Source organism: Mytilus californianus, unplaced genomic scaffold, assembly GCF_021869535.1.
Source record: "Mytilus californianus isolate M0D057914Y unplaced genomic scaffold, xbMytCali1.0.p SCAF_6, whole genome shotgun sequence".
Taxonomy (NCBI): Eukaryota; Metazoa; Mollusca; class Bivalvia; order Mytilida; family Mytilidae; genus Mytilus; species Mytilus californianus.
This window is the reverse complement of record NW_026262712.1, coordinates 100,898,041-100,923,343: the sequence shown is the minus strand read 5'-3', so window position 1 is coordinate 100,923,343 and position 25,303 is coordinate 100,898,041. Positions and strand designations below refer to the sequence as shown.

At 31.9% G+C, this 25,303-nt stretch overlaps 1 protein-coding gene across 1 annotated transcript; it reads left to right on the top strand.

Moving 5' to 3' along the window:
- Window positions 1–1,942: 1,942 nt before the first annotated feature.
- LOC127706694 (histidine N-alpha-methyltransferase-like) lies at window positions 1,943–24,384 on the top strand. The gene is made up of 8 exons (XM_052211353.1): window positions 1,943–2,044; window positions 11,359–11,550; window positions 16,339–16,477; window positions 16,901–17,014; window positions 17,129–17,260; window positions 18,179–18,262; window positions 18,724–18,900; window positions 24,203–24,384. Exons 2-8 carry the CDS (start codon window positions 11,374–11,376, stop codon window positions 24,382–24,384), a joined length of 1,005 nt encoding a protein of 334 aa, XP_052067313.1. The 5' UTR covers window positions 1,943–2,044; window positions 11,359–11,373.
- The last annotated feature ends 919 nt before the right edge of the window (window positions 24,385–25,303 follow it).

The window sequence follows — 25,303 nt, the reverse complement described above, 5'->3', positions numbered from 1 at the left end:
ATCAGATACCAACTGTTAAGGAAAAGTTTGATTAACAAATGGGAACGCATGGAAAATATAAAAACAAATGTCATGGCTCTTTTAATTTACGTATTTGTCAGATTTTCCACGTGCTTTAATTTTATAGTTTATCAATGTCACGATCCGGCAATTTTTATGATTTTATTATCATTACTTTCATTTGATCATATTTTGGATTTTCTGTAATATAATATACTATATATATTTTGATATTTGGGTGCTGACAAAGGAACTGTTATTAAATAACTTGCAATATCGCTAACCCTTAATAATGTTTATCCATCTGCTAGTTTCCATAAGAAATTTGATATCCGAACATCGTTATTTAGAAAAATAAATTATATTCTACCTTTTTAAAAGAATTCTATTAGTTTTCAAAACACAAATTCTTTTTGAACAATCATGAGTATAATTGATCGCTAGATGAACCGTCTATCTCGCTTTTCCATTTCTGAATAAATTGATCACTCAGAAGTTTCCAAATAAAAGTTGTTGTATCTAAAACTGTCAAAGGGCTCTGACTCTTCCATACATACATACATAATTCTCGTTTCAAAAACTGAATCTGTACCTTTTCTATCATATCATTATTTGCAATTCCCCCAACTTGACATTAATAAAGTAATATTAAGTTAATTGCTTATTAAATGATATAGAAATATTTCTGTTCTTTTTATATAGATACATATGCATAACTTTAAAGATCTAAATATAAAGAAAAATAATCAAATAATAATATAGAAAAATAAAAATCTTAAAGAAAATTTAATAGTTGTCCTAATCTTTTCTTTTATTCATATTATCCGATTGTGCTAAACATACCCAGTATTGCTACATAGAGCTAAAGGTGATATTTAACGCGAATAAATCAATGAATCAGTAAGTTTTTTCATCACTTTCATTTTCGTTCTGATAACACTTGTCGTCTGAACACTAGATAATAATTTTTTAAGGGAACTCTGTTATTAACCAAACTTTGATATTCACTTAATTTTAAAATTTGAAAAATATACCATGGCGATTATTTAAGGTTCGTGTGGACAAATAAATGAAACTCAAATGCATTACTAGTATATGGTTTAGAAAATTAAAAACTTAACTGGATTTAGCAGTGCACATTTTTCGTCCCAGTTGAAGATGATAAAATTAACAAACAGTTGAGATTCACTTGATTATGTCCACTCAGTCATACAGTTTAAATCACCAATTATTGTCAGGTATCCATTGTCCCTCTATTGTCCCTTTCAATCAATACAGTTCACTTCAATTATTACCTACGGGGAAGTTCTGTAACCTCTTTCTCAGCTTTGGTTATATTGGCACCTTTTGTAGGAACGAAAAAAAAAGTGCATTGCAAAATCCAGTTAAGTCGTTAATTTTCTAACACATGAAATGCATTTGAATTTTATTTATCTAGGGCATGCTATGCGTTAAAACTTTTCCAGATACTCGGGTTTGTCTGTACACAGAGTAAATTTTGAGGTGAAAATGCAACCATTTTAGCCATAGGGTACACATGAACCTTGAATCTTGTATACTTGATGAGTTCTTACCGGTTTTATATCTTTGAATTTGTAAATTAGAAAATTGTGCTTGCCGTTGTTTCTATATCCTTTAATGGAGCCCCTGGTTTTTTGTCGGCGTTTTTTATTAAGTATGTCCGGTTAACGTTTAGTAAATAGAACTTCCATTTAAAAGTCTACTCCATTTCATTAAGTTCACGGTATAGCAAGTAAAAAGAAAGAACTTTCATAACATAAGATCGATTTGGGTATCTCAGATAATTATTTTGCGTTGAATAACAATGAAATCTCTGCGGAAAGTTTTGTGAAATATATTAAACTACTAGTAAAAAAATTTCAAGGTTAATATACACACATGTCATAAGATAATCTCTTTTTAAAGTTTTATACCTGTCGACATAAGCATACATTAAGTGTCTGTATTGTTTAATTTCATAACATGTCTAGTAAATGAAACTTTTCTTGTATATGCGTATCATGATTCTACAATAGGTGTTAAAGTAAGATAGAATCATGTGCAAAACAGTGTAGCCGAGACCATTGATTGGCGCGCTAAAATATCCAATTGACTGGGTCAGATTAGGTGAACGTTCGTCTGTAACGCCCACAACTCACGACGTATTTATTATAGACATTTAAACTGTGGGGTCACCAAAGGGTCTCAACGCCTAAATAAAATAATTCGAAAAACTAATCAGGAATAACCTTTGTGTTTTGATTTATATTGAATACTTAAACGTTCTTTACTTGTGTTTTTGTTATGTTTTGATAATGAATTTTTATGATATCGGACGTTCTTTCAGCAAAAAAGGATTTAACTGGCTTGAAAAGTTACAATGGATGTGTTGATTATTATCTTTTTTTCGGACGTCAAAGCGATTTAACAATTGCGGTTGTCCAATTATGTCATCTTTTAACTTTTATCTGGTCAAAATTTTATTTTAGAACGAATGCGTGATCAACTTTGAAAAGTGTGCAAACACAAAACATATAGACAAAATATACTTCTTTCCTGTCTTTTTCGTACTTGCAAGTTATTAGACAGTAAAAAGGCTATTTGGATCAAGCCTTGTGAAATTTGCATTTACGTTTTTGAATAGGTACAGTCAAGTTTAGCGATTGATAATTCATTGATAACATTCTGGCGTATCACAAACAAACAACTTGTAACGTCTCATTTCATTGGCCGAAAGATTTAAATACAACAACAATTGTAGTGTGCACGTGAATTGACACAGGTGACCGACAATGGAATGTACTACGTTACTACGAACGTAAAAAACAATGATTTTGGTCGAAATAATTAAATAAGTATTTTGTGAATTTCAAATAGTGGGGTCGAAATATTATACTAATAATTTGTGTTAAGTAATATTCTTTATGCATGCAGCACTTGTACCGCACTATGAAAAAATTAAGGATAAAATAAAATACATGTGCCGCTTTTATACGGATGAATGTATGAACCACTTTAATTTCTTTCATATTGACGCTAGGTTATTATCCTGACAATTTCGTAGTTACTTATAATAAGGATCTCATAATACTGATCCATTTCAAATTTATGATGGGTTGCACATTCCTCTTTTATTGTTTTCATGCTATAAAACGAAAATAAAGTAGCTAAGCGTTTGGTCATTCAGAAATGACGTGTCATAAACGAGCAAATTGTCCCCGAAAGATCGTATCATGTGTGCACGTGAATATAGATGTACTATGCAATGTACTATCATGGTCACCACGAAATTCAAATGAATTCAGTGAAGGCATGTTGGTGTAAAAAGGTTTGAAATGTTTCATCGGCGAAGATTTTATTTTTGCATGTGTGGAACTAAAAAATAAAAAAATACTTGTGAGAAATGTCGTAGTTTGTAAGGAACTATATAAATGTACTGTTTTCGATTTTAATTGGTTGAAAATTTATCCTTTAATTTCATACCGTAAGAATAGAGCTTTGCATAACATTGTTGAACTATCCGCCAAAGCAACGTGTGGCATACGTGCGTATTAAAATGAAATACAAAATCATACATGTATGATAAACTTATAAACGAAATATTAAGAAATTAAGGATGACTACTGTAAAAGTATGTACAAAAATGGAGTCACCTTTTATCAATACATTTAGTGAATAACCACACTGTTTAAAACTGATTGTTTTCTATGCAACTATTTAAATATTTACAATATATAATTTCCAACCGAGGATAGCAAAACAGTTAATTATAAATTAAGAAAGTATATCGCTGGAGTTTATAAAGTACATTTCCTTCCACTGTGCCATGGTTTGCCATCTCCATTTTTTCTCTAAACAAAGCATGGCTGGGTACATGTTCTGAATTTACTTAGAATTTCGGGATTTTTTTTTCAAAATCAAGTAAACTAAATCAGAAAAAATCACACTATCCTAAAACTTATGAAAGAATATGAATAATGAACATGACAGTTTATAACACAAACCCATTTACTATAAAAATCGAGCAATATCTTTAGTATGTAATTTGGTTATTTTTGTAGTTAAGTACGGTTTCATTTCAAGTACAACGTTAATTCATCAAGTCCATTGAATAAAAGATAAGGCAGGGTGAGCAACTTGACAAAAAAAAAAGGCAGGATGACGATTTATGTAAAAAAATCAGGATAAACTAATAAATATAGTCAGGACCTAACAGACTGAAAAATAGAAAGACAGGACAGAGATAACAACTAAACAAAATGCAGGACAAAATGTTTCATCCAAGTCCCCCACCCCCAATCAAAATAAATGGTAGCTCCCTTAATCCAGAACCAATTGAGAGGAGACAGTTGAATTAAATATTTCGACGTGACTGTTAAGATTAAAGTTTAAAATTTTACATGCACATGTATAAAAGCTAGAATTGCCATGGGATAATCAAGAACACAATCATGTACGTGAATACGACGATGGAAGTTTTTAACGACCTTGACCGGCTACGTGAATACTGATCAGTCCATTCAGCTTTATAGTACGCGTGTTCTATTTTCGCAGGTGTGAGGTCGAAGGTTTGAATTGACCAATGAAAACGATCGTTCCTTAACGAGTTAATCTAATAAAGTTTGTTTGACTGATTATGTTGCACAACCTTTCGCTAAGCTTGGCCGCAGTTCAGTATACAATGTATAGTTTGATGACCTTTTCTGCTAACTACTATACTTGTGAAAAACCCTTGGCAACAGAAACATATTCAGCTTTTTTTTAATCGACCCAATTTACATAGTAATGGACGACTTCGTACATTTTATGATCGCAAATAAAATATGTATATAATATACTGTGCACTGTAGTACGTATATATACTGAGACCCTTTGGCAACCCCACAGTTTAAATGTTTATAATAAATACGTCGTGAGTTGTGGGCGTTACAGACGAACGTTCACATAATCTGACCCAGTCAATGGGATATTTTAGCGCGCCAATCAATGGTCTCGGCTACACTGTTTTGCACATGATTCTATTTGTTTGATTATCTTTATTTCAAGACATATTCTTTCTAGTTTTTTGTATGTTTCAGAACGTGATCAGTTTTAAAATAAATCGAAAAGTGTGCCGTTCATTTGAACAATATCTTAATACTTCAAAAGTATAAATAAATAACATTTGATAAAGTCATTAACACTGAAGGAAGCCATTTGTTTGCCAGAATATTTGTTAAATTGAAAATGATTTATATTATATATATACGCCTAATATTGTGAACACAACAACACATTTTTTTAAATGTTTTTATAAAAAAAAGTATCAATAAATGTTTCGGTTAACCGATATCCCTCATCATTATGTAAAATAAATCTTATCAATATATGCTGTCTCATCTCAAGTAATGAAACGAACTTTTCATAAACGAGTATTCATAACTTGATGCTTATTGTAAGTGATGGGTGAATTCTTTATAAACAAAAGCCTGTTTTAATATGTATCATATTTTCTTAAATGAAACAAGAAGTATGTGTTTTAATTATTGACATTTCAGTATTCGCTAATGTCAAGTGGCTCATATTACATGCGTATTCAGGACGAAAGGATTTAAACAATTGTGTTTCTACGGAGAGATAATAAATTCTTTGTTTGGTCTGGCTGTCTTCAAATTCAAATTTATGATATATATTATAACAGAGACTACCAACACGGTGTACAAAGTACTTCGACAAAAAATGCAGTATATAATATCCAGTACGATGACGGACGACCTACAGACATAGCTATATATAGACATGGTAAGATGTTTGTTTATCTTTTTCTTATTTGTATGAAATTGTTAAGTATTACTATAAATATAACTATTTTCGATTTATATATATATTCTACATCCGTTCTAGATTAACAGAGAAAGAAGTAAAAACGCACAGCAAAATGATAGAGTAAACCTGTCAACGTATATTTGTTCCGCCTAACAGAAGTTCCCTGCACTGGAAACTTTGTTATAAACAATGTCATAATATCTGTTCCTGTTGGAACAAATATTCTATACCATTTATTCCGTTAGGAATATTTACTGTAATATTTATTCCAGTGGAACTAATATTCCAGAATATTGTTTCCATTTGGAACTTATATTACGAAGGAACTTCTATTCCGTGACGAACCTTTCATTGATTTTTCAAAATTTCTCATTAAATAGAGCTCATTGTATGAAAAAAGAACTTATGGAAAGAAGGATAAAACTGGGATGTATATACATTCAAAACCGTGTCCTTTTATTTTGACATGGCTAATGTGTTTGGCTCCATGAATATTGAAATACAAATATTTGAGGTGTAAAACGTAACTAATCTTGCAATCTCTATGTACATATCTTTCTTTTCGTACGTTTTATTTTTATAAAATGTGCACAATTTAATGATAAATTAATAAAAGTCAGCAAAAGGTTCACTCTATTTATCTTTTTGCCGTGTATTTTTACTTCTAGAACGAATGTAGAAAATATTACAGTTCATAATCAAATATAGTTATATTTGTATTTACAATATACAATTCAATACAAATAAGATATAGATAAACAGAAATCCTACCGTTTCTATGTCTGTAACTGGTCCGTCATCGTACTTGACTATCGAGTCGAAATATTTTTTGTCACTTAAGACACGGTGACCAATGATCTGTCATCAATATTGAATTTCATAACGGAACAAAAAACATAAAGAGAAGTCCTCAAACAGACAATTTTAATTTATTGAAAAATACATTTGTTTTTATATAAGAATATATAGATGTTTAAAAATATCAAGTCCTGCTGTTCTGACAAAGTCGAATAAAATTTGCTAGATTTATGATATAAATGTATCCAAGCTTAATTGTTCTTATACATTTTCAATTATCATTACAGTAAACATATTTGATTAATTAAATTTATGTTAAATAATGTACACAATTTGGCATTAACACATTAATACAACTGAATTATTGATAGGATCCGGAAACAAGATGTTAACTTATATTAATGTGTTTCCTAATTCAAATAAGATAAAATTGAGAATGGAAATAGGGAATGTGTCAAAGAGACAACAACCCGACCATAGAGCAGACAACAGCCGAAGGCCACCAATGGGTCTTAAATGCAGCGAGAAACTCCCGCACCCGGAGGCGTCCGTCAGCTGGCCCCTATACAAATATTTATACTAGTTCAGTGATAATGGACGTCATACTTAACTCCAAATTATACACAAGAAACTAAAATTAAAAATGATACAAGACTAACAAAGGCCAGAGGCTTCTGACTTGGGACAGGCGCAAAAATGCGGCGGGGTTAAACATGTTTTTTGAGATCTCAACCCTCTCCCTATACCGCTAGCCAATGTAGAAAAAAAACAAACGTACAACAGTACGCACAGTAAAACTTAGTTTAAGAGAAGTCCGAGTCCGATGTCAGAATAGGAAACAAAAGAAAATAAACAAAATGACAATAATACATAAATAACAACAGACTACTAGCAGTTACTGACATGTCAGCTCCAGACCTCAATTAAACTGATTGAAAGATTATGTCTTCATCATATGAATATCAGGCACAATCCCTCCTGTTATGGGTTTAGTATTATACCGTCATAAAATATATGAGAAGAACATAACCCGTGTCATGCCAACAACTGGTTTTAGAATAAATATGTTTAATTCCGATGCAAAGACCCTATAAGTGAATCAATATTAAAGCCAAAATATGCAATTTTTAATGACCTGACAACAGTATCGTAACTATATCCCTTCTTAATAAGCCTGTTTAAAGGTTTTATAAGCTTTTGAGGTGAATACGGACATTTTTGTGCTTTGTAAAAAATATTACCATAAAAGATTGGATGTGAAATACCCGAACATATAAGATGTCTGCATGTTGAGTTATATTTACGAATGATGTCCTTATACCGATGATAAAATTTAGTAAATGTTTTGACTAGTTTATGATATCGAATACCCTGGTTTAATAATTTTTCAGTAATATATTAATTTCTCTCGCTAAAATCTAATACGTAGTTACATACACGAGCGAATCGTACAAGTTGAGATATATAAATATACATACTGAAGTTGTCATTATTGAGAGCCAATATATCATCCAAATATCTAAAAGTATTGTTAATTTTTTGTATCAGATGTTGTTTCGATGGGTCTTTGCTGATTTTAGTCATAAATTGTAACTCATAACAATACAAAAACAGGTCCGCAATAAGTGGTGCACAGTTAGTCCCCATTGGAATTCCGATAAGTTGACGATATACGGAATCTCCAAAGCGAACAAAAATGTTATCAAGTAAAAATTCAAGGGCAGATATAGTATCAAAGCATGTCCAATTGACATAGCTCTTTTGTTTGTTGCTACTAAAAAATGACCTAAAAGAGTTTGAACATATGTATTTTCATTCCGACTTTTTAACTGCCCATTTAATTAGGTGTGTGATTTTTTTCTTAATAAGAATATGAGGCAAAGTAGTATATAGGGTAGAAAAATCAAAACTTTGAACAGATTCAAAATCACCAATATATGCATGCAATTTATCAAGTACTTCCAACGAGTTTTTGACACTCCAAAAGTAGTTAATTCCACTATTTTCAAAGGCCTTATTTGAACAATTTATTATTAGGTTTTTGATTGTACCAAGTGTACTAGAAAGTAGAATAGACAATTTAGTAGTGGAACAATGACTTGAAGACGAAATAAATCTATATTTGTAAAGTGATTTGTGTAGCTTCGGAAGCCAGTACATAGTTGGGACTTTCATTTTATTTGGTTCTGCTTGTAAAGAAGAAGCTAATAGTTTATGTTTGTTACAGATATCGTTCTCTGAAAATGAAGTCAGTTGGAATGTTGGTGAATTCGTGATTTCTTTTTGCAGAACCTCAATGTAAAATTTACGTCAAACTATAATGATATTATTAGCAGCTCTATCAGCCGGGACAAAACAAATTCCTTGGCTAGTTCTTTTAGTTTATGGTTGATACGAGAGATAGTATTTTTATGGTTGTTGTTAAGAGTAAAATGTTCTTTAAAATGTTGTATACGTATATCAACTATCTTCATTACTGAATTAAAAAAAGAGTCCACAGATTTTTTGTAAGCTTTTTCCCGTTTTATCCATTTCAAACAGTAAGCACGAAGGGAGTCGTGGATGATATTACGACACCCATTCCAATTAATAATTGACGGGGGACGATATTTAGGTCCTTTACTGAGGAATGATTTTAACTCTCGGTCGCGAACGATGTTAAGGTCTCCTGTTATAACATGGAAAATGGGACCATAAGTGTATTCGGAATTACTACAATTACATGACGGAGGTGTATTTTCACTGATATTTACATCTTTACAGACTTGGCTATGATTAAACACAAATTTTCGGGTAGATTTCTTGTAAATATAACAAATAAGAGGGAGTTCAGTATTATCAAAATATCCAGGAAATTGTTCTTTAACAGAATGGTCGTTAAAAATACCGGCAATATTTACAAAATCAAAACCTTTATTGACATATTTTATTTTAATAAAATGTGTTTTTTATGATCTTCAGGGCGATCAATTTTGGGAAACAGTTTAGAATAACAATATGCCATTATAATTTGAACGATTTCATACTTAGGACTGCAATATGAATTGTGTTGCAATCCTCTAAAATTTTATTTAATTTATTTATAGGTAAAGAACAGAGTTTGGCAAATAGATAATGTCTGCCGTTGTTTTTTGAAATAGAAATTGGGTCCGAAATATTTGTATGGTTGGTCCGAAATTTTCTTCGATTGCGATTTTTTCTACGCCCATGAGAACGGTTTTTACGAACAGTTTTAGAAACTTTATCCAAAATGTTAACAGAATCGGTTCTTGATATATTACCAATTCCCATGATATTATCATTAAGACCGAGAGGGTAGACTGTCTGTAATTTTTTAATCCAATTAAAATCAATTATTTCCCGCGATCGTACAAACTTTGAATGAGATTCACCAGGCTGCTTATTTACTACTTCTAAAGGTTGAACTGTTAAATATTTAATAGGATGATTGTGCTTTTTAAGATGTTGATAAATGATACTTTTGAACTTATTGGGTCTTTTAAAACGATACAGGTGTTCTTGCGTGCGTTTAGATAAATATCGTCCAGTTTCACCTACGTACTGAATACCGCATCCCTGTTTGCTTCATGTGAGTAAATAAATAATACTGTTTGTTTTTCAAGTTATATCAGTATCAAAATTTAAAGAAAATGTGCGACCATTAAACGTAGACCTTACCGTATTGTTGGTGGAAAGACGGGGACATGTAAGTCATTTTTTGGCATGACACTTATCGATAGAAGGGTAACCACGATTTTTATTGTTAAAAATGTTAGCGATGGTAGTAATTTTAGATAAGCGATTTTGAAGATTAAGACGTGTAGATACCCTTTGAACGAGTTTAGTATTTAATATTTTTCCATTTCTAAGCTTCATATTTGTTTTTTGTTATGTGGATTTTATTAGAAAGGAGCAAAGACTGGCGTCCAGAATATGAACCAGCACACAATAAATTGAATTATGTGAATATGATAAAACTGTTAGGCTAAAGACGTCAAACGCTATCCGTCATAAATTACTCGAAAAATAAAACAAAAGATAGGGTATATCAGGGTAGCGACTGACGTCTGACTACATAGAAGAATGGGGCTGAATGTGAAATACTACTTTTTGATAAATATTTCTAAAGTAATGAACATAGAGAAGTTCTCGCTCGGACACACACTCCATAATCTAGTATATTATAAGAGCATAAACCTGAAGCACGGGGAGGCACTATACTGTCTCCACACGGCACTAAAGACACACTCTGTAAAAAATAAAATTGAGAATGGAAATGGGGAATGTGTCAAAGAGACAACAACCCGACCATAGAGCAGACAACAGCCGAAGGCCACCAATGGGTCTTCAATGCAGCGAGAAACTCCCGCACCCGGAGGCGTCCTTCAGCTGGCCCCTAAACAAATATGTATACTAGTTCAGTGATAATGGACGTCATACTAAACTCCAAATTATACACAAGAAACTAAAATTAAAAATGATACAAGACTAACAAAGGCCAGAGGCTGAAGAACTTTTTATATGTGTAATAATCAAGGAGTAGAAATGCAGTATAACATTAAATTATCTTAAACTAGATGGAAAACAAACAAAACATATAACAATGTTGTGGACACAAGAAGAAGAAAAAAATATCAGATACATCAGCAATACAATTATAGTAAAAAGCATGTTTTTGAAAGGATACAATTATTTTAGATATAAATATGTACTATAGACCTGTTGAACAAGATGTTTATTGAATTATTATTGAAGTTGGTAAATTGAAACATGGACAACCTGATTAAGGCAGAACTACTTAAAGGACTTTTAGGAAATCCAGTGCATATTCCAGCATGGTACCCTTATGACGAAGAAGGATCTCGGTTAAATGATATTTGTATGGAACAGTGCAGATGGTACTACTTTCATCGTTTTGAAATGAAAATTCTGAATGACATTTTAACAGTACGTACTCATATGATTTTTTTTGTAAAGAAAAAACCACGTTGTTTGAATAGAAACAGATATATAATATATAGAAGTTATTATATAATATCATTGATTCCTAACTAAATATTCTTAGTTATTGTAAAAATAGTTGTTTTACAAGACAAATCTAGACAAGAAAGGATGATGTAGTATAATTCTAATGAGACTATCATCCCATGATACAGGCATTGTTAGAGACTTAAGAACACAGACGCGAACTAGATTGGGCATTGCACGGTCTTCAACAGTAAGCAAAACAAATACATAAGATATCAAAGGCCTAGGGGAAAGAACATTTGACTTTTTTATAAATTGTTTATATATTCCGTTATTGTAATTCTTATTCAATGTTATGACTTTCGGCCTCATTTAATTTTCTTGTTACCCTTAATTAATCATGATTTTACGAAATTGCAAGAAAACAATATACACCAATCCTTCAAGGATATTCACGTGCTCAAAAAACCTCATTCCCAATATAAATTCAACCGCCGTCAATCGAAATTCCCCTTCTAAATTTAGCATTTTTTACACTTGTGTCAAAGGTGGCAATGCTGCTGCAGCCAGATTATTAAATAAAAATGCACGTGGATATCCACAAATACTCCCGTGCAATGCTAGAAAATGACAAACCTGAGCTAGATTATTTTCTGATAATACTGTTAGGTCAACTGTGAACGGGAGAGCTTTTTCGCTTTCCTTTTCCTGTGACATTACATGAAAAACTCAAAGCCTCATTTATCTGGTTACTTGAACAAAATCAAAGTGCGGTATACAATATGTAGGACAAACAGGACGGGATTTTTTTAAACGAACACAGGAACATCTATACCGCTTCCGAAAACTTAAGAAATTCAAAAGCATAATTTACCAACATTTAGGTAAACACAACCACAATATTAAATTTATAAGGTTCCAACCACTCGAAACGATCCAGAAACAATAAAGGCAATCGCATAAACAATTTGAAGATTCCCGTGAAATTATCGAACTGTCTTGGATTAAACGACTTCAGACAGCTTATCCCCTGGGTCTAAATGACAATATACTTGGACAAGGGAACATATCTAAAACTTCTTCTATTGATATCATGAATATTGTTGATAAAAGACAACGTAATAATAGGTTTCATGGCAAACGTATCAATCGAAATCAACGAATTAATACATTGTATAAATTATACACTTGATAATCTCCTATCTATATTTAAAACAATGATAGGCATCAATTGTTATGTAAACTGGGTCAAATACCAATTAGTAAATTACATGATATTTTCAAGGAGTGTGACACAATCTCTTTCTTCAGCCCACTCTATGAATATTCGCGTATAATTACAGCTTTTTGCCACCATAGGCTGTTCCCGCGTATCGATAAACCTGAAGATCATAAACGGCACTTTCTAAAAATTAAATATATTAACAGAGGTATTGATTTTATCAACTTATCGAGTATATTTAATGACTCTACCATTCAAAACTTTATACCTCCCTATTTTGATAACACAGAACCACCTATTATTTCGTACACATACAAAAAAAAAACAGCAGAAGTTTAATTTTTAATTATACGTCAGTAACATCAGACGTCAATGTAGAAAATAATACTTTAACTTGAAACTGTGAATCGTCTAAGTTTAGATATGATCCCTATGGCTATGTTATTACGGGGGACCTGAATATCGTCCAAGGCAGAGAGGTTAAAAACTTTTTGAGAAAAGGTAAAAAATATCGTCCTCCATCTAAAATAGATTGGAAACAGTGTTGTCATGTCACAAAAGACGCTCTTTCCTCGTTTTGTAAAAATTGGTGTAAACGGGAAAAATCTGATAAAAAGTCTCTTGATCCTTATTTAAATAAATAGGTATAAGAAGATGTGGTATGAGTGCCAATGAGACAACTCTCCATCCAAGTCAAAATTTATAAAAGTAAACCATTATAGGTCAAAGTACGATCTTCAACACGGAGCCTTGGCTCACACCGAACAGCAAGCTATAAAGGGCCCCAAAAATTACTAGTGTAAAATCATTCAAACATGAAAACCAACGGGTCGATACCTCTGCTGATGGACTATCAGTCCCCGAGGATATCATCAGCTCAGTAGTCAGTACTTCGGTACTGACATGATTTATAACAAACTTTTCTAAAATTGCCCGTTTATAAATTTTGAAAAATATAAAGAAACTAAGGTTTCAACTCCCTCAGGCAAAGTTGACCTTAGATGGATTTGGCTATTTGTTTTAGGTATTTTTGTCATATAGCTCTTCAACTGTTTCGGTACTTATACATCCCTCGGATTTCAAATGTTTGGCTTTGAGCGTTCCTGATGAAGGTAAACCCAGAAAAGCGCTTCGGACGCATGAAATTATTAAACGTGTTGTTTTTAATTTTTTGTGGATATTCGAATATCATATTTTGAAAATAATTCAGAAATAAATAAAAGAGTACATAATACGCCTATTTCCGGAATAAGAAATAAACTTCAAGAACTTTCAAAGCGGTTTGTGTTTGTACCGGCCGACAAAGCAGCCAACAATGTGGTGGTGGTATGCCGTAAATACTACACGGACGTTCTTAAGAATGAAATGTTAAATTCATCTTCATTCAAGTCCGTGCGCTTCACAAAGAGTCATATAGTAAACAAACATATCATAACCACATCACAGCTTAAGGCCTCTTCTGAACATTTGAAGGTCCCTACTATGTATTGGGTACCTAAACTACACAAAAAAAACCCAGTAAAATATCGTTTCATTTCGGCCTCTAGTTAGTGTTCTTCAACTAATCTTTCAGTGCTTTTAACTAGTTCCTTAACTACGATCAATAATAAAATATATAAAAATAGTGGAATTAACTATTTTTGGAGTGTAAAACTATTCCTTGGATGTTTTAGATAAATTACGTGCTTTTGATGGTCCTTTTGATTCTGTTGACAGTTTTGACTTTTCAACTCTTTACACTACACTTCCACACAATCTTATCAAACAAAAGTTTTCCTATTTAATATTTCCTATATATTTGCTGCAACTCATTTAAAGCCTTCTTTTGAAATGAGAAAAGTAAATATGGTAGATATACTTACTGGTTTTCCTTTTTTGGATGGTGATGTTCCTTTGACACCATCTTACGTAACGTAATAACGTAATCTATGTATTACTGGTAAATTATTAAGTCGGAGATTTCGTTACCACAAATTACTTAAAACCTTTACGAAATTATTCCATAGATATAAAGATTTGGTTTTGAAGTTTGGTTGTACCTGTAGAAAACTTATTTCAAACGGGATAGCACATCTTCATTTTTACTGAGATGTTGTTTACCGTGCCCGGAAATTTAGAAACGATCCTAGTAAACTTATCGATCCTTTAAATAAACTTACTCTAAAAGGTTACCAATTCAACACTGTAATGAGATCTTTGAATATTGTTTTTATTGGTATTAATATTGATTTTGTTATCAGTAAATTAAAAGCAAACTAAATACCATTGTTATATATGCACTGTCATGGATCTACAATCTGTCGATACCTTTATCTTGGCATTGCACAAGGTCATGTTTTTCTCTGACTGTTTATGACGTCTTTACACTAGATCCATTGGATGTTGGATGTGTATTGATTGATAACTAGTCTTAGATGCATGACTTTGTTTATTAGTTGTTATTGGCTTTGACCTAGCTGTCAGTAACTGCGAGTACTCTCAGATCTGTACTTAGTGTCTTGTTGTTGGGATGTACAAGTACCCTGCCACGTGTTTTTGTTAGATATATTTCTATTTGTATCTATCTGATGAGTTAAGCCTTTTTCAACTGATTTTTATAGTTCGTTTTTATGTTGTACTGTTACACCACTGTCCCAGGTTAGGGGGAGGGTTGGGATCCCGCTAACATGTTTAACCCCGCCACATTCTGTATGTATGTGCCTGTCCCAAGTCAGGAGCCTATAATTCAGTGGTTGTTGTTTGTTGCTGTGTTTTTCGTTCATTTTTTTTTATATTAACATTAACTAGGCCGTTAGTTTTCTCGTTTGATTTGTTTTACAATTGTCATTTCGGGGCCTATTATAGATGACTATGCGGTATGGGCTTTGTTCATTGTTGAAGGCCGTACGGTGACCTATTGTTGTTAATTTCTGGGTCATTTGGTCTCTTGTGAAGAGTTTTCTCATTGGCAATCATACCACATCTTCTTTTTTTATATTTGAAACAATTTAGATACTAAAACAAAAGGCCTGCATTATACTTAAACAATAAACGAAGAACAAATATTGCAGACAGCAAACAATGTGTCAGGGTTAAACAGGTTTGTGGGCGCTAATCACTCCTAACCACATGAGACAGTGATGTTACAAAATAATATAAACAATTTGTAAAAAACAACCTCATTTAAACCAAATTAAAAAGAATATTGCCCTGCAAATATAATTTTGTAGATCGCTATCCTATTTCTACAAGTTCCGTCATCACATGTATGGCGTAGGGTTGAATAACATTTGCATAAATCGAATTCTGTTTTAAATGTTGAAAAATGTTTCATAAATTTAAAATTTCTTACATTCAAATTCCATTACGTTGAATTCATAAACGTTCCAACATTGAATCTTGTCATGTGAGTAAAAAGAATACAGAGGCCACATTTCTTTATAAAACCTATCTAGTTGGTAGATTAAATATTGTGTTAGGGATATGGAATAAGAGTTAGAGATAAGAAACACATAATAATTTCTTCGGCAAGAATTTTCATTATTTAGTTTAGTTGTATTTTGAAGGAATTAATAGAATATTTGAAAGATTCGAGAATGCTTGTTGACCTTGGTAGTGGAAATGCAACCAAGACAATGTTGATCTTAGATAGACTTTTAAAGACGCATGAATCTCTAACTTACGTCCCAGTAGATATTTCTACAGGTTGGTATACAAATTGCATATCTCATGTTAAGACAGCATATGAATCTTCTTTTATTTGCGTGATTCAAATTTGAGTTATATTGAAAAGAAATGCGATTTTTTTTATGCTGCAACATTTCTTGATCAGTATAAATACTACATTTTAGGCCAGATACTTAGATTCATAGTATTACAACTTCTTGTATCTGGTGATTTATTCTAAACCACAAAGTCACTTGTTTGATTTATAATTCTATAATAAAATTGGGATAAAAACGATTTTATCATATTTCTTTTAATGGAAGATATCTGCGATAGCTCCAGAAATAAATATTTAAAACGACTGCTCGGATTTTCTGTATTACTGTACACTGTATTTTCTTATATTCAATGTAATGTACGCCAGATTATATACATTTAACATTATGAATCAATATTTCATAGAATTTCTCAACAAAACCGCTGCCAACCTGAAAACAATATATGGAAATAAATTAGAAATCCAGCCAATCGGAGAGGAATACATGGTAGCACTGAGAAAAATAAAGTACGTTTTCTGTATATTCTATACTTATAAAAATGTCTATGGATAGCACTGAAAAGAGTATTGATTAAAACTGGTCTTTTAGAGATACATACTTTATATGATAATGAAAAAACGAACCTGGTTAGATTCTGTCTATTTACTGTTCGGAAACAATTTTAATTGGTTTACAAAAATAATTGTATGGTTTGGAAGTTTGCAGAGTTTATCGTATGGAAAGCAGTTAGATTATCTATTGGAAATACGAAACACTATGCAAGGTACAGATATGTGTAAATGGTAAAAAAAATTAAAAATTCCTCAAAAATATATGTCGTGGATACAAGGTTTAGATATGAACATATGTCTCTACCCCCTGAAATGTGTTCACTTGCATTGGAGACAGTTGCTAAATCTTTAAAACAGTAGAAGATAATATTTGTCAAATATCGATTTTTAACAGGATTTCCAAAGGAAAATATCGGTTATAAATTTGTTTATGTACGGCGGGGGCCGGCTGCCAAACAGTGTCCGTGCAAAAAAACGCTTTGACGAAATCTTTTAAAATTTAGATATGTTGTTTCCTGTGACTAAACGAAGGTCAAATTTGATTGTCTTGCAACTAATAAAATATCATTTGCTGGTGCTGCTGTATATGATGATCTACGCGTTGCTTAAACATCTGCAAAACAACAGCATCGAGTTGTTCTGACCAGAATGTCGAAAATTGCATTGTCAACCGAAAGACTCTGCACATTTACACACTTTGTCTTAAATAAATCTTAGTGTAACATTTTCATAAATATTTGTTAGCATATATTTACCCTGGAGAGCAGAAAACAGCCCTGACCACAAATGGGTCTTCAATGCAGCGAGAAAATCCCGCATTGTTGCATGACTTTTTTGTTCCTATCCTGAATCATTTACCTCGTCAGTGGTGTCTTATATTACATCTTTATCTTTTTGTCATTTCATAAATGTTTTTTTCAAGGCAAATCTTTGATAATTTCTGTTTAATTTATTCACAACTTTTTGACTTTAGTCTTGTGACAATGTAGAGGCTGACATAATATATGCCCCCCGCCTGAATCCCCACTTGGTAATATTGGAATTTTGTTTCATTCACCTATACCACACAACTTATTTCATTCAATTACAGAACTACTGATGTAAATTAATTGTTAACATTTTTGTTGCAGTCGATGACAAATTATTGATTACATTAGATGTCACAGACACTACTTGTAAACAGACGATAGAGCTTGCCTACCTAGATCCTGAAGGTTAATATAAGTCTCCATTCATTTGACAGTACACAAATTTATCACATCTCATTTCCAACCTCTTTTGATTTTATTTTTCTTACCTTAAACGTAACGTACAATTATGCTTAAACTAACATATATAAATGTCAAAATCTTTGATTTTTATTATTTGTCCATGAACTTATAAAATAAGTTGCTCACTTTTGATTTAAACCTCGTAAAAAAGGAACAATACAGCATCGCCGTGTGCCACTGGTTCGTTGAATTTTTCCCCTTTTTTGACTGGCTACACTCCCTAGTTTATAATGACATGAAGCTAAAATCTACTGCTAGTATTTCATATACACAATACTGCTAGTATTGTGTATATGAAATCTGTCATATAAGAGAACAAAATAATTATATAAAATAATGTTATATCTTACATGCACTTTTGTATATCTTCTCAAAATTGATTGTGATAAATATTTTTTGTGTAGGATACAGCGAAAATTTTCATCTGAATTCCATCCATCGCTTGAACAGGGAAATGAATGCTAATATTGATATATCAAAGTTTAAAATTAGGAATGAATTGGTTGTGAATTCAAGGTCAAATAATTGTAGCTACGTGAATGTGTGGATAGAGGCAATCGAGAATTGTGATGTTCACATAGGTTTGTATAAAATAAAGATGACTTAAGTTTTTGTGCCTGTCTGTATAAATTTTGTTTTCGATCGTTTTTAGTACATGGCTTAAAAATATTTTTGACATGCTCTCATCCTTATTTATAAGCTTGGATATTTTGTCCAAATGATGTGTATTTAAGCAACTATAGGTCACTATATAGTCGTTAAAAAGAGCAAGACCCATACTGTAAAGTCAGCTATAAAAGACCCAAACATGATAAAATGTGAAAAAAAATAAAACGAACAAACGTACGGCCTGATTTATGACAAAACAATAACCGAAAATAAAAAATGTGACAGACAGCAACCAGCGACAACCATTGCATTGCTGAATCTATCAAATTATCACTCGGATTGGAACAAGATCTGCTCTAGTTAATTTGTCAAGATTCAGTAGATATATCAGAATGCGCAAAGGTTGCAAATTTCTGGCCGAATATAATGTTTACTGTTGGCAATTCAGTATCATCAACTGATCGCCATTATAATGTATTACAAAACTTAAAATTTTTGGAAAAAACTAAGGACCTTCTACCCCAGAATAGATTATCCTAGCTGTATTTGGCAAAATTTTTAGAATTTTGGGTCCTCAGTGCTCTTCAAATTCGTACTTTATTTGGCCTTTGTAGCTTTTTTGATCCGAGCGTCACTGATGAGTCTTTTTTTAAGACGAAACGCGCGTCTGGAGTGCAAAATTTAAATCCTGGTATCTATAATGTGTTTATTTATTATATACCATGAACTTTGCTAAATGTTTAGCTATGCATTTTATACAATCTATGCCTCAACCTATTATATGAATGCACTTTTTTTGTAGTAGGATATAACACAATTGCATAGCGTTAGTAAAATATTCTTATATTTCTAGTTAATAAGAACAACGTTATTTTGTAAAACCTGTTAGCATATGACAATATTGTACACACAGACGGCATATTAATCTGGTGTAAAAAGACATACGTTCACTACACAGAAAAACAAAACATTAAGCAATACGAACCCCACTAAAAACCGGTGGTGAGTTCATGTGCTCGGGAAGGGTCAGCAGTCCCGGCAAATTCATTCGCAAATATCTTTCTGCGTACTTTAATCCATATCCTTGTGAATACAGGACGCAGTCAGTACGGGATATTAATTGAAAAGAAATCGATTTGTATAAAAAAGACAGCTAGAATCTAGAGTCGTTTGCAATTTTTTTTGGAACCGATCTTCTTTGACGTTTTTGTATGTTGGAAATATATGTCCATTAATTTCTTTTCATTTGTAAATAATTTGATATTCAAAATTTTGAAGTAAAATGACACTCTCTAGCAAAACATTTTATAAAGGAAGCAACAACTATTTTGCTTCAAAGTCAAAGAGTAATGTTTCTGTTGAAAATGTTTTTCGACTTTGTAACAACTCTATTTTAAATGATTGAATAGTGTAAGAGTGCAAAAAGCTATAACTGTTAAGCACACCTCAAATCCATGTACTTGCCTAAGCTCAGGAACTATACAAGAGTAGACATGTACAGTGCCACCTTATTTTGAAAGTTTATTATTGTCAATCCTCTGAACAATAAAGAAACTAAATTTGATTTGTCGCCGCCAATTGTTCAGTCAAAAAAATTTTGAAAATAAGGAGAAAACCTCAATATACTCTGTAGTGACGTCGCGTACGCTGTTGGTGATAATACAGGTTTTGCTTTCCAGTTCGTCTTTATTGTATTTGTTGTAAGTTTCGGAATTGATAACAATATACATGTATACATCAAAATGTGCGTAATTAAAAGTAAAAATGTAATATGCCTTAAAATCAATACTTTTTTTCAATTTGTAACTCGAATGATCCCTAATAACACGGATTTTGGGCGTGTGGACAAGTAACACGCAACATATGACCAGCGTTGTTTTAATGCTTTTTCTCATCTTTGTTTAAAATATTTTTTAAAAAGAGGTATAATATATAATAATTCCTAGAAAGAGCAGTCTTTGGTGTTAATGATGAATGTTTTACTTATGACGTCCTCGTTACCTGGACGCGTCTAACCAGGACGTAAAGTGTGTTTTAACGACACAGTCAGCGAATACCTTTGTCTGGTCATAATGTCACACCATGTTTTTTTACTAGTTTTAACGTTACGTTCTGCTTAACTTGACATGTCGTGAATGTCTAACGTCGCAAATATTTCATGCAAGACCATGATTTTTCAGATTTTATTTTTGGAAACAATTTCTCAACAGATTTTTAACGAATCTAATTAAAATTAATAACTGTATCCGTTTACTTGTTCATAGTTGAGATTAACTTTCCTTTTATTTGCAGTTGGCAAATTCGATTAAATTATTTTTGTTGTTTTAAATTTTGAATTTGCTTTCAATAATTGATAATTAACCTTTAATACAGGTGATGAAATACACGCTTCAACTAATGAAAGTGTTATCCGGAAACTATGAAAAGCAGATAAAAGAAACGAAAGAAGTATGACGTTATCATGGTTATGTATACAATATGTATACAAATTAACGTTATACCAAAACTAACAACAAAACCGTACTCGACGTCATTAGTCTTGACATGATGTTTAGTAAAGTCGGCTTATAGATTTGATAGTTTTTTTTCTCAATTTGGCATTACAAAAAAAATGAATGGTTCTCCCTATTATCAGAAACTGTAATTGTAATCATTATCTAAGGTTGCTAATCCCACATGCAAAATTGGCTTTGGCATTTGCGTAAGACCCTTTTGATAGCCCATACTAATAAGCCCACACTTTTTATTTAACTTCACAAACTTTTATCCTCGAGCGTTCTCGCTGAATATTATTCAGAAACTCGAAATCGCGCAATGAAATTTCTAAAAGAGAGACGGAAGATAAAACAGGACTATTCAAACTCTAGGCTGGTCCTCTCCCTTGCAACATACTTATATCTGTCAGAGCCAAACAGATAAAGTACAGGGAACCAGTCTATTCAAACTCACAAGTCGATGACAAACTGACAATGCAATCGCAAAAAAACGAAAAATGACAGAAAGACAAACAACAGTATACAAAGCACAATATAGAAAACTAAACACTGAACAACACGGACCCCATTAAAACCCGGGGATATCTTAGGTGCTCAGGAACGTTTACGTTTTTGAAAGGAAATACGTTTGTATTTACTAACGGGTGCTACAAAGATGATATAGTTTTCATTTATTTAAGGAAACGTAACTTGAATTCGGCAGCAACGTGTAAGAAGGACCCAAACTTGTCCTCAGATTCTTTACACGAATACAATTTTACATGAAGAAAGTAAAAAGTAATAACAAGGCAATGCCTGTACAATAATTTAAATAGTGTACTTTTTATTTTTTATCTCTTAAATGTAAGGACAATGTAAGGACTGCATGCTTGTTTGCACTTGCACATCTATATCAATCCTTCAACGGGATTCGCGAGACAAAGAAAGGAATGATTTTCAAGAGGGTTCACATTAAAAGCATGTTCAACACATTGGAAGTATACAAATATTTAGTGAAGAATCTAGTAATACCTCTTCAATAACATTCTGATATCGATACAATGACTTTATTGGGTGAAAACAGAGAACATGTAGAATTTCACCAAATCTGGTTTATCTTCAGAGATTTTAATGAAATTAACTCAATTATAAAGTTTTATAAATATTTCATGAAGATTGAGAAAATCCTGGACCTTAACTATGATGACTCAACATAAATTCACAGTTTACAGTATGCATAGTTTGCTTAAAGCCCTGTATGCAGAGTGAATTCATAATGTATGCATATTTGTAATTTAAATTGTTTAAAAGTGCTTATATTTACTCTTCGCGGTCATAGAATCTCATAGATCCTTGATGAATATTGTTTTGGGGTGTTTCTGTCCCGTCGATAACCCCAAAATACCTCAATAAAGTATAAGTTTAAACTTTTAGATGTTCGGGGCATATATGTTGAAAATATGCTGCACAGCCCTATGTTTTGACCTTTGAATGAAATAGTAGTGCATATGAACTTTCCATTCTAGGATATAATTTTTTACGAAACTTCAAAGTAAACGTTGCACAATTTTAGCCTATGGGAAATTGCATTGTCTATATTAACAAGTGCAACCTACGCAGGGATTGCTCTATATGTATATGTTTTAACCCTCTTAAATATACCCAAACAACATATGAACTGTATGTTTGCAACAGCAAAATCGATATCGTTTTCTCAGCGGGATTCAAAATCATTAACATGATTAAGAAAGAAAAACAATGAGAAAATAATAAATAAAGAATAAAAAAGTTAGATTATTATATTACAAAAGGACAAAAGAATAGAAGGATAGTCAAAAACATTTGACATGCACGCGTTTTACGTCAAGAATGAAACACGTCTTTTTACAGTTTTTAACGAGCGGTATGACAAATATTTACATGCTTTAACTTTAGAGATCATTTTGGTTTTAAATTCGAAGGTTTGTAGGCCCTGTTTATATGCCGCGCTAAGGTCAACGTCATTTGAAGCTAAACGTAAACCAATGGTATTACATTCATCATATTCGTGTTTATATATTGATGAATATCAACAGTATTTTGTGGCAAACCTAAATGGCAAACTTCAGTGTTCTTAATTCCAATCATATAAGACTGAGCATATATTACATAATATAAAAATTTTAACAACAGAAAGGATCCAGGTTAATGGGGCGCAACGCCAGGAATGTTGCCGAGCGGAGCGAAGCGAACACATTTTGAACGTTTCAATGGCAAAAACAAAGAAGATATTTTCCAGATTTCTAGGAGAAGAGCACGTCCTATGTGCGATATTTTCTAAGGATTTTCTAAAATAAGAAGATAGTATGAAGCATTTTAGGCCATTATGATAATCTTTCAAATAGCATCCTGCAGAAGTGCATAAGACTATTAGTCTGTCAGATATTAATAGTTATTTTTCATCTCGTCTTAATACTAATATTTGTTTACAACTACAAAAACTGCCCAAAATAGCCTCATGCTGAGATCCTTTGATGATTATATATATATAGTCACTGCAATACTCAAAAAGATATCATTTTACCAATACAAAAATGTCATTCTGTGTCAAATATATCGATGTTATGTCTTTAACATCAGAAATTATATAGTGACATATATGTGATGTCTGCATTAAAGTGTCTAAACTATATCATCCAATTACATTTGTATCAATAATTTTAATTTCTTTTTTAAAGGTCGATAAATTGTTCTATTTTAGCACTTATCATACCTCTCTTATTTAAATATATCTATTGAGTTCATATTATTAATATTATAGGACAATTAGATTTAACCAGGGAATTTCAAAAGGGAGAACGATTGTACCTCCACGAAGAGAACGGAATAAGCTGCAAATATACTATTGAACAATTAGAATATCTCTTGAATAAAGCGTCACTGGGAATGGAGAAATACTGGAGGAACGAACATGTGGCAGTGATATTAGTGAATCGGAAATAAAATACGAATAAATGTATATTGGTTTGCATCAGTTATCGTTTGTTTTTTTACTCTTTGTTCGCAATTGTAATTAGTCAACATAATATTAGTATAAGATGTGATTACATTAACCTTTTGGTCAATTATACGACGTTAGTCATTAATAAAAGTTAAAATCCCAATCATTTAATCGTTTTGACAGCCTTTACTTCTTTCTGTTAGTTTATATAGTCGTTTTTTTCTGCTTTAAAACTTGGTCTAGGTCGAATTCTATTTTTCTATGTTGTTTCTTATTTTTAGTTTATTACCATCACTTGTTTTTGAATAGTTCTATCTTTTTAAAACAAACTTTGATATTTTTATCCTGGAATATTTTGGACAGTTCTGCCCTAGAACATTTTTGGATATAAATATAAAACACCAGACAAGACAGACAACACCTTGACCAAAACAAACTAAAAACGACAAACAATCTACAAACACTACATAAACAAAACTAAAACTAGAGCAACACGATCCTAAATAAAAACTGGGGGTGACACCTGTACCCTGGATTGGTAAACATATCTTGTTCCTCATGTGACCCCTGTCGTTTTGATACACGATAAGTACAAAAAGAAGTGTATTTCCTCGTTGCTTAAACATAGTCAAATTATAATTAAAACATTTTTGATTAAACATTAAGACCAGAACTAAAACATATATCCGAGACTGTAATTATTTTTACTATCTAACCCTCTTTATCTTAAATATGACTTATGTGGAAAATCCGGCTAATATGTTTTAGAATTAATGTCTTGAATGAGATAATTTAGCACTAATGGTCGTAAATCTATATAAGAATAAATGTTTTAAAAGTAAATAATTACATGTATGTTTCGTTATAATACGTTATTTGGCTAACAGCAATCTCGCGTCATTCTGAAATTAACCTTCACTT

Bases quoted from the DNA above. Each gene is read 5' to 3' on its own strand.
- LOC127706694 (XM_052211353.1), top strand. From the start codon at position 11,374: ATGGACAACCTGATTAAGGCAGAACTACTTAAAGGACTTTTAGGAAAT. The intron at 11,551-16,338 runs GTACGTACTCAT...TGTATTTTGAAG, and splicing joins TTCTGAATGACATTTTAACA to GAATTAATAGAATATTTGAA. The intron at 18,263-18,723 runs GTTAATATAAGT...TTTTTTGTGTAG, and splicing joins TGCCTACCTAGATCCTGAAG to GATACAGCGAAAATTTTCAT.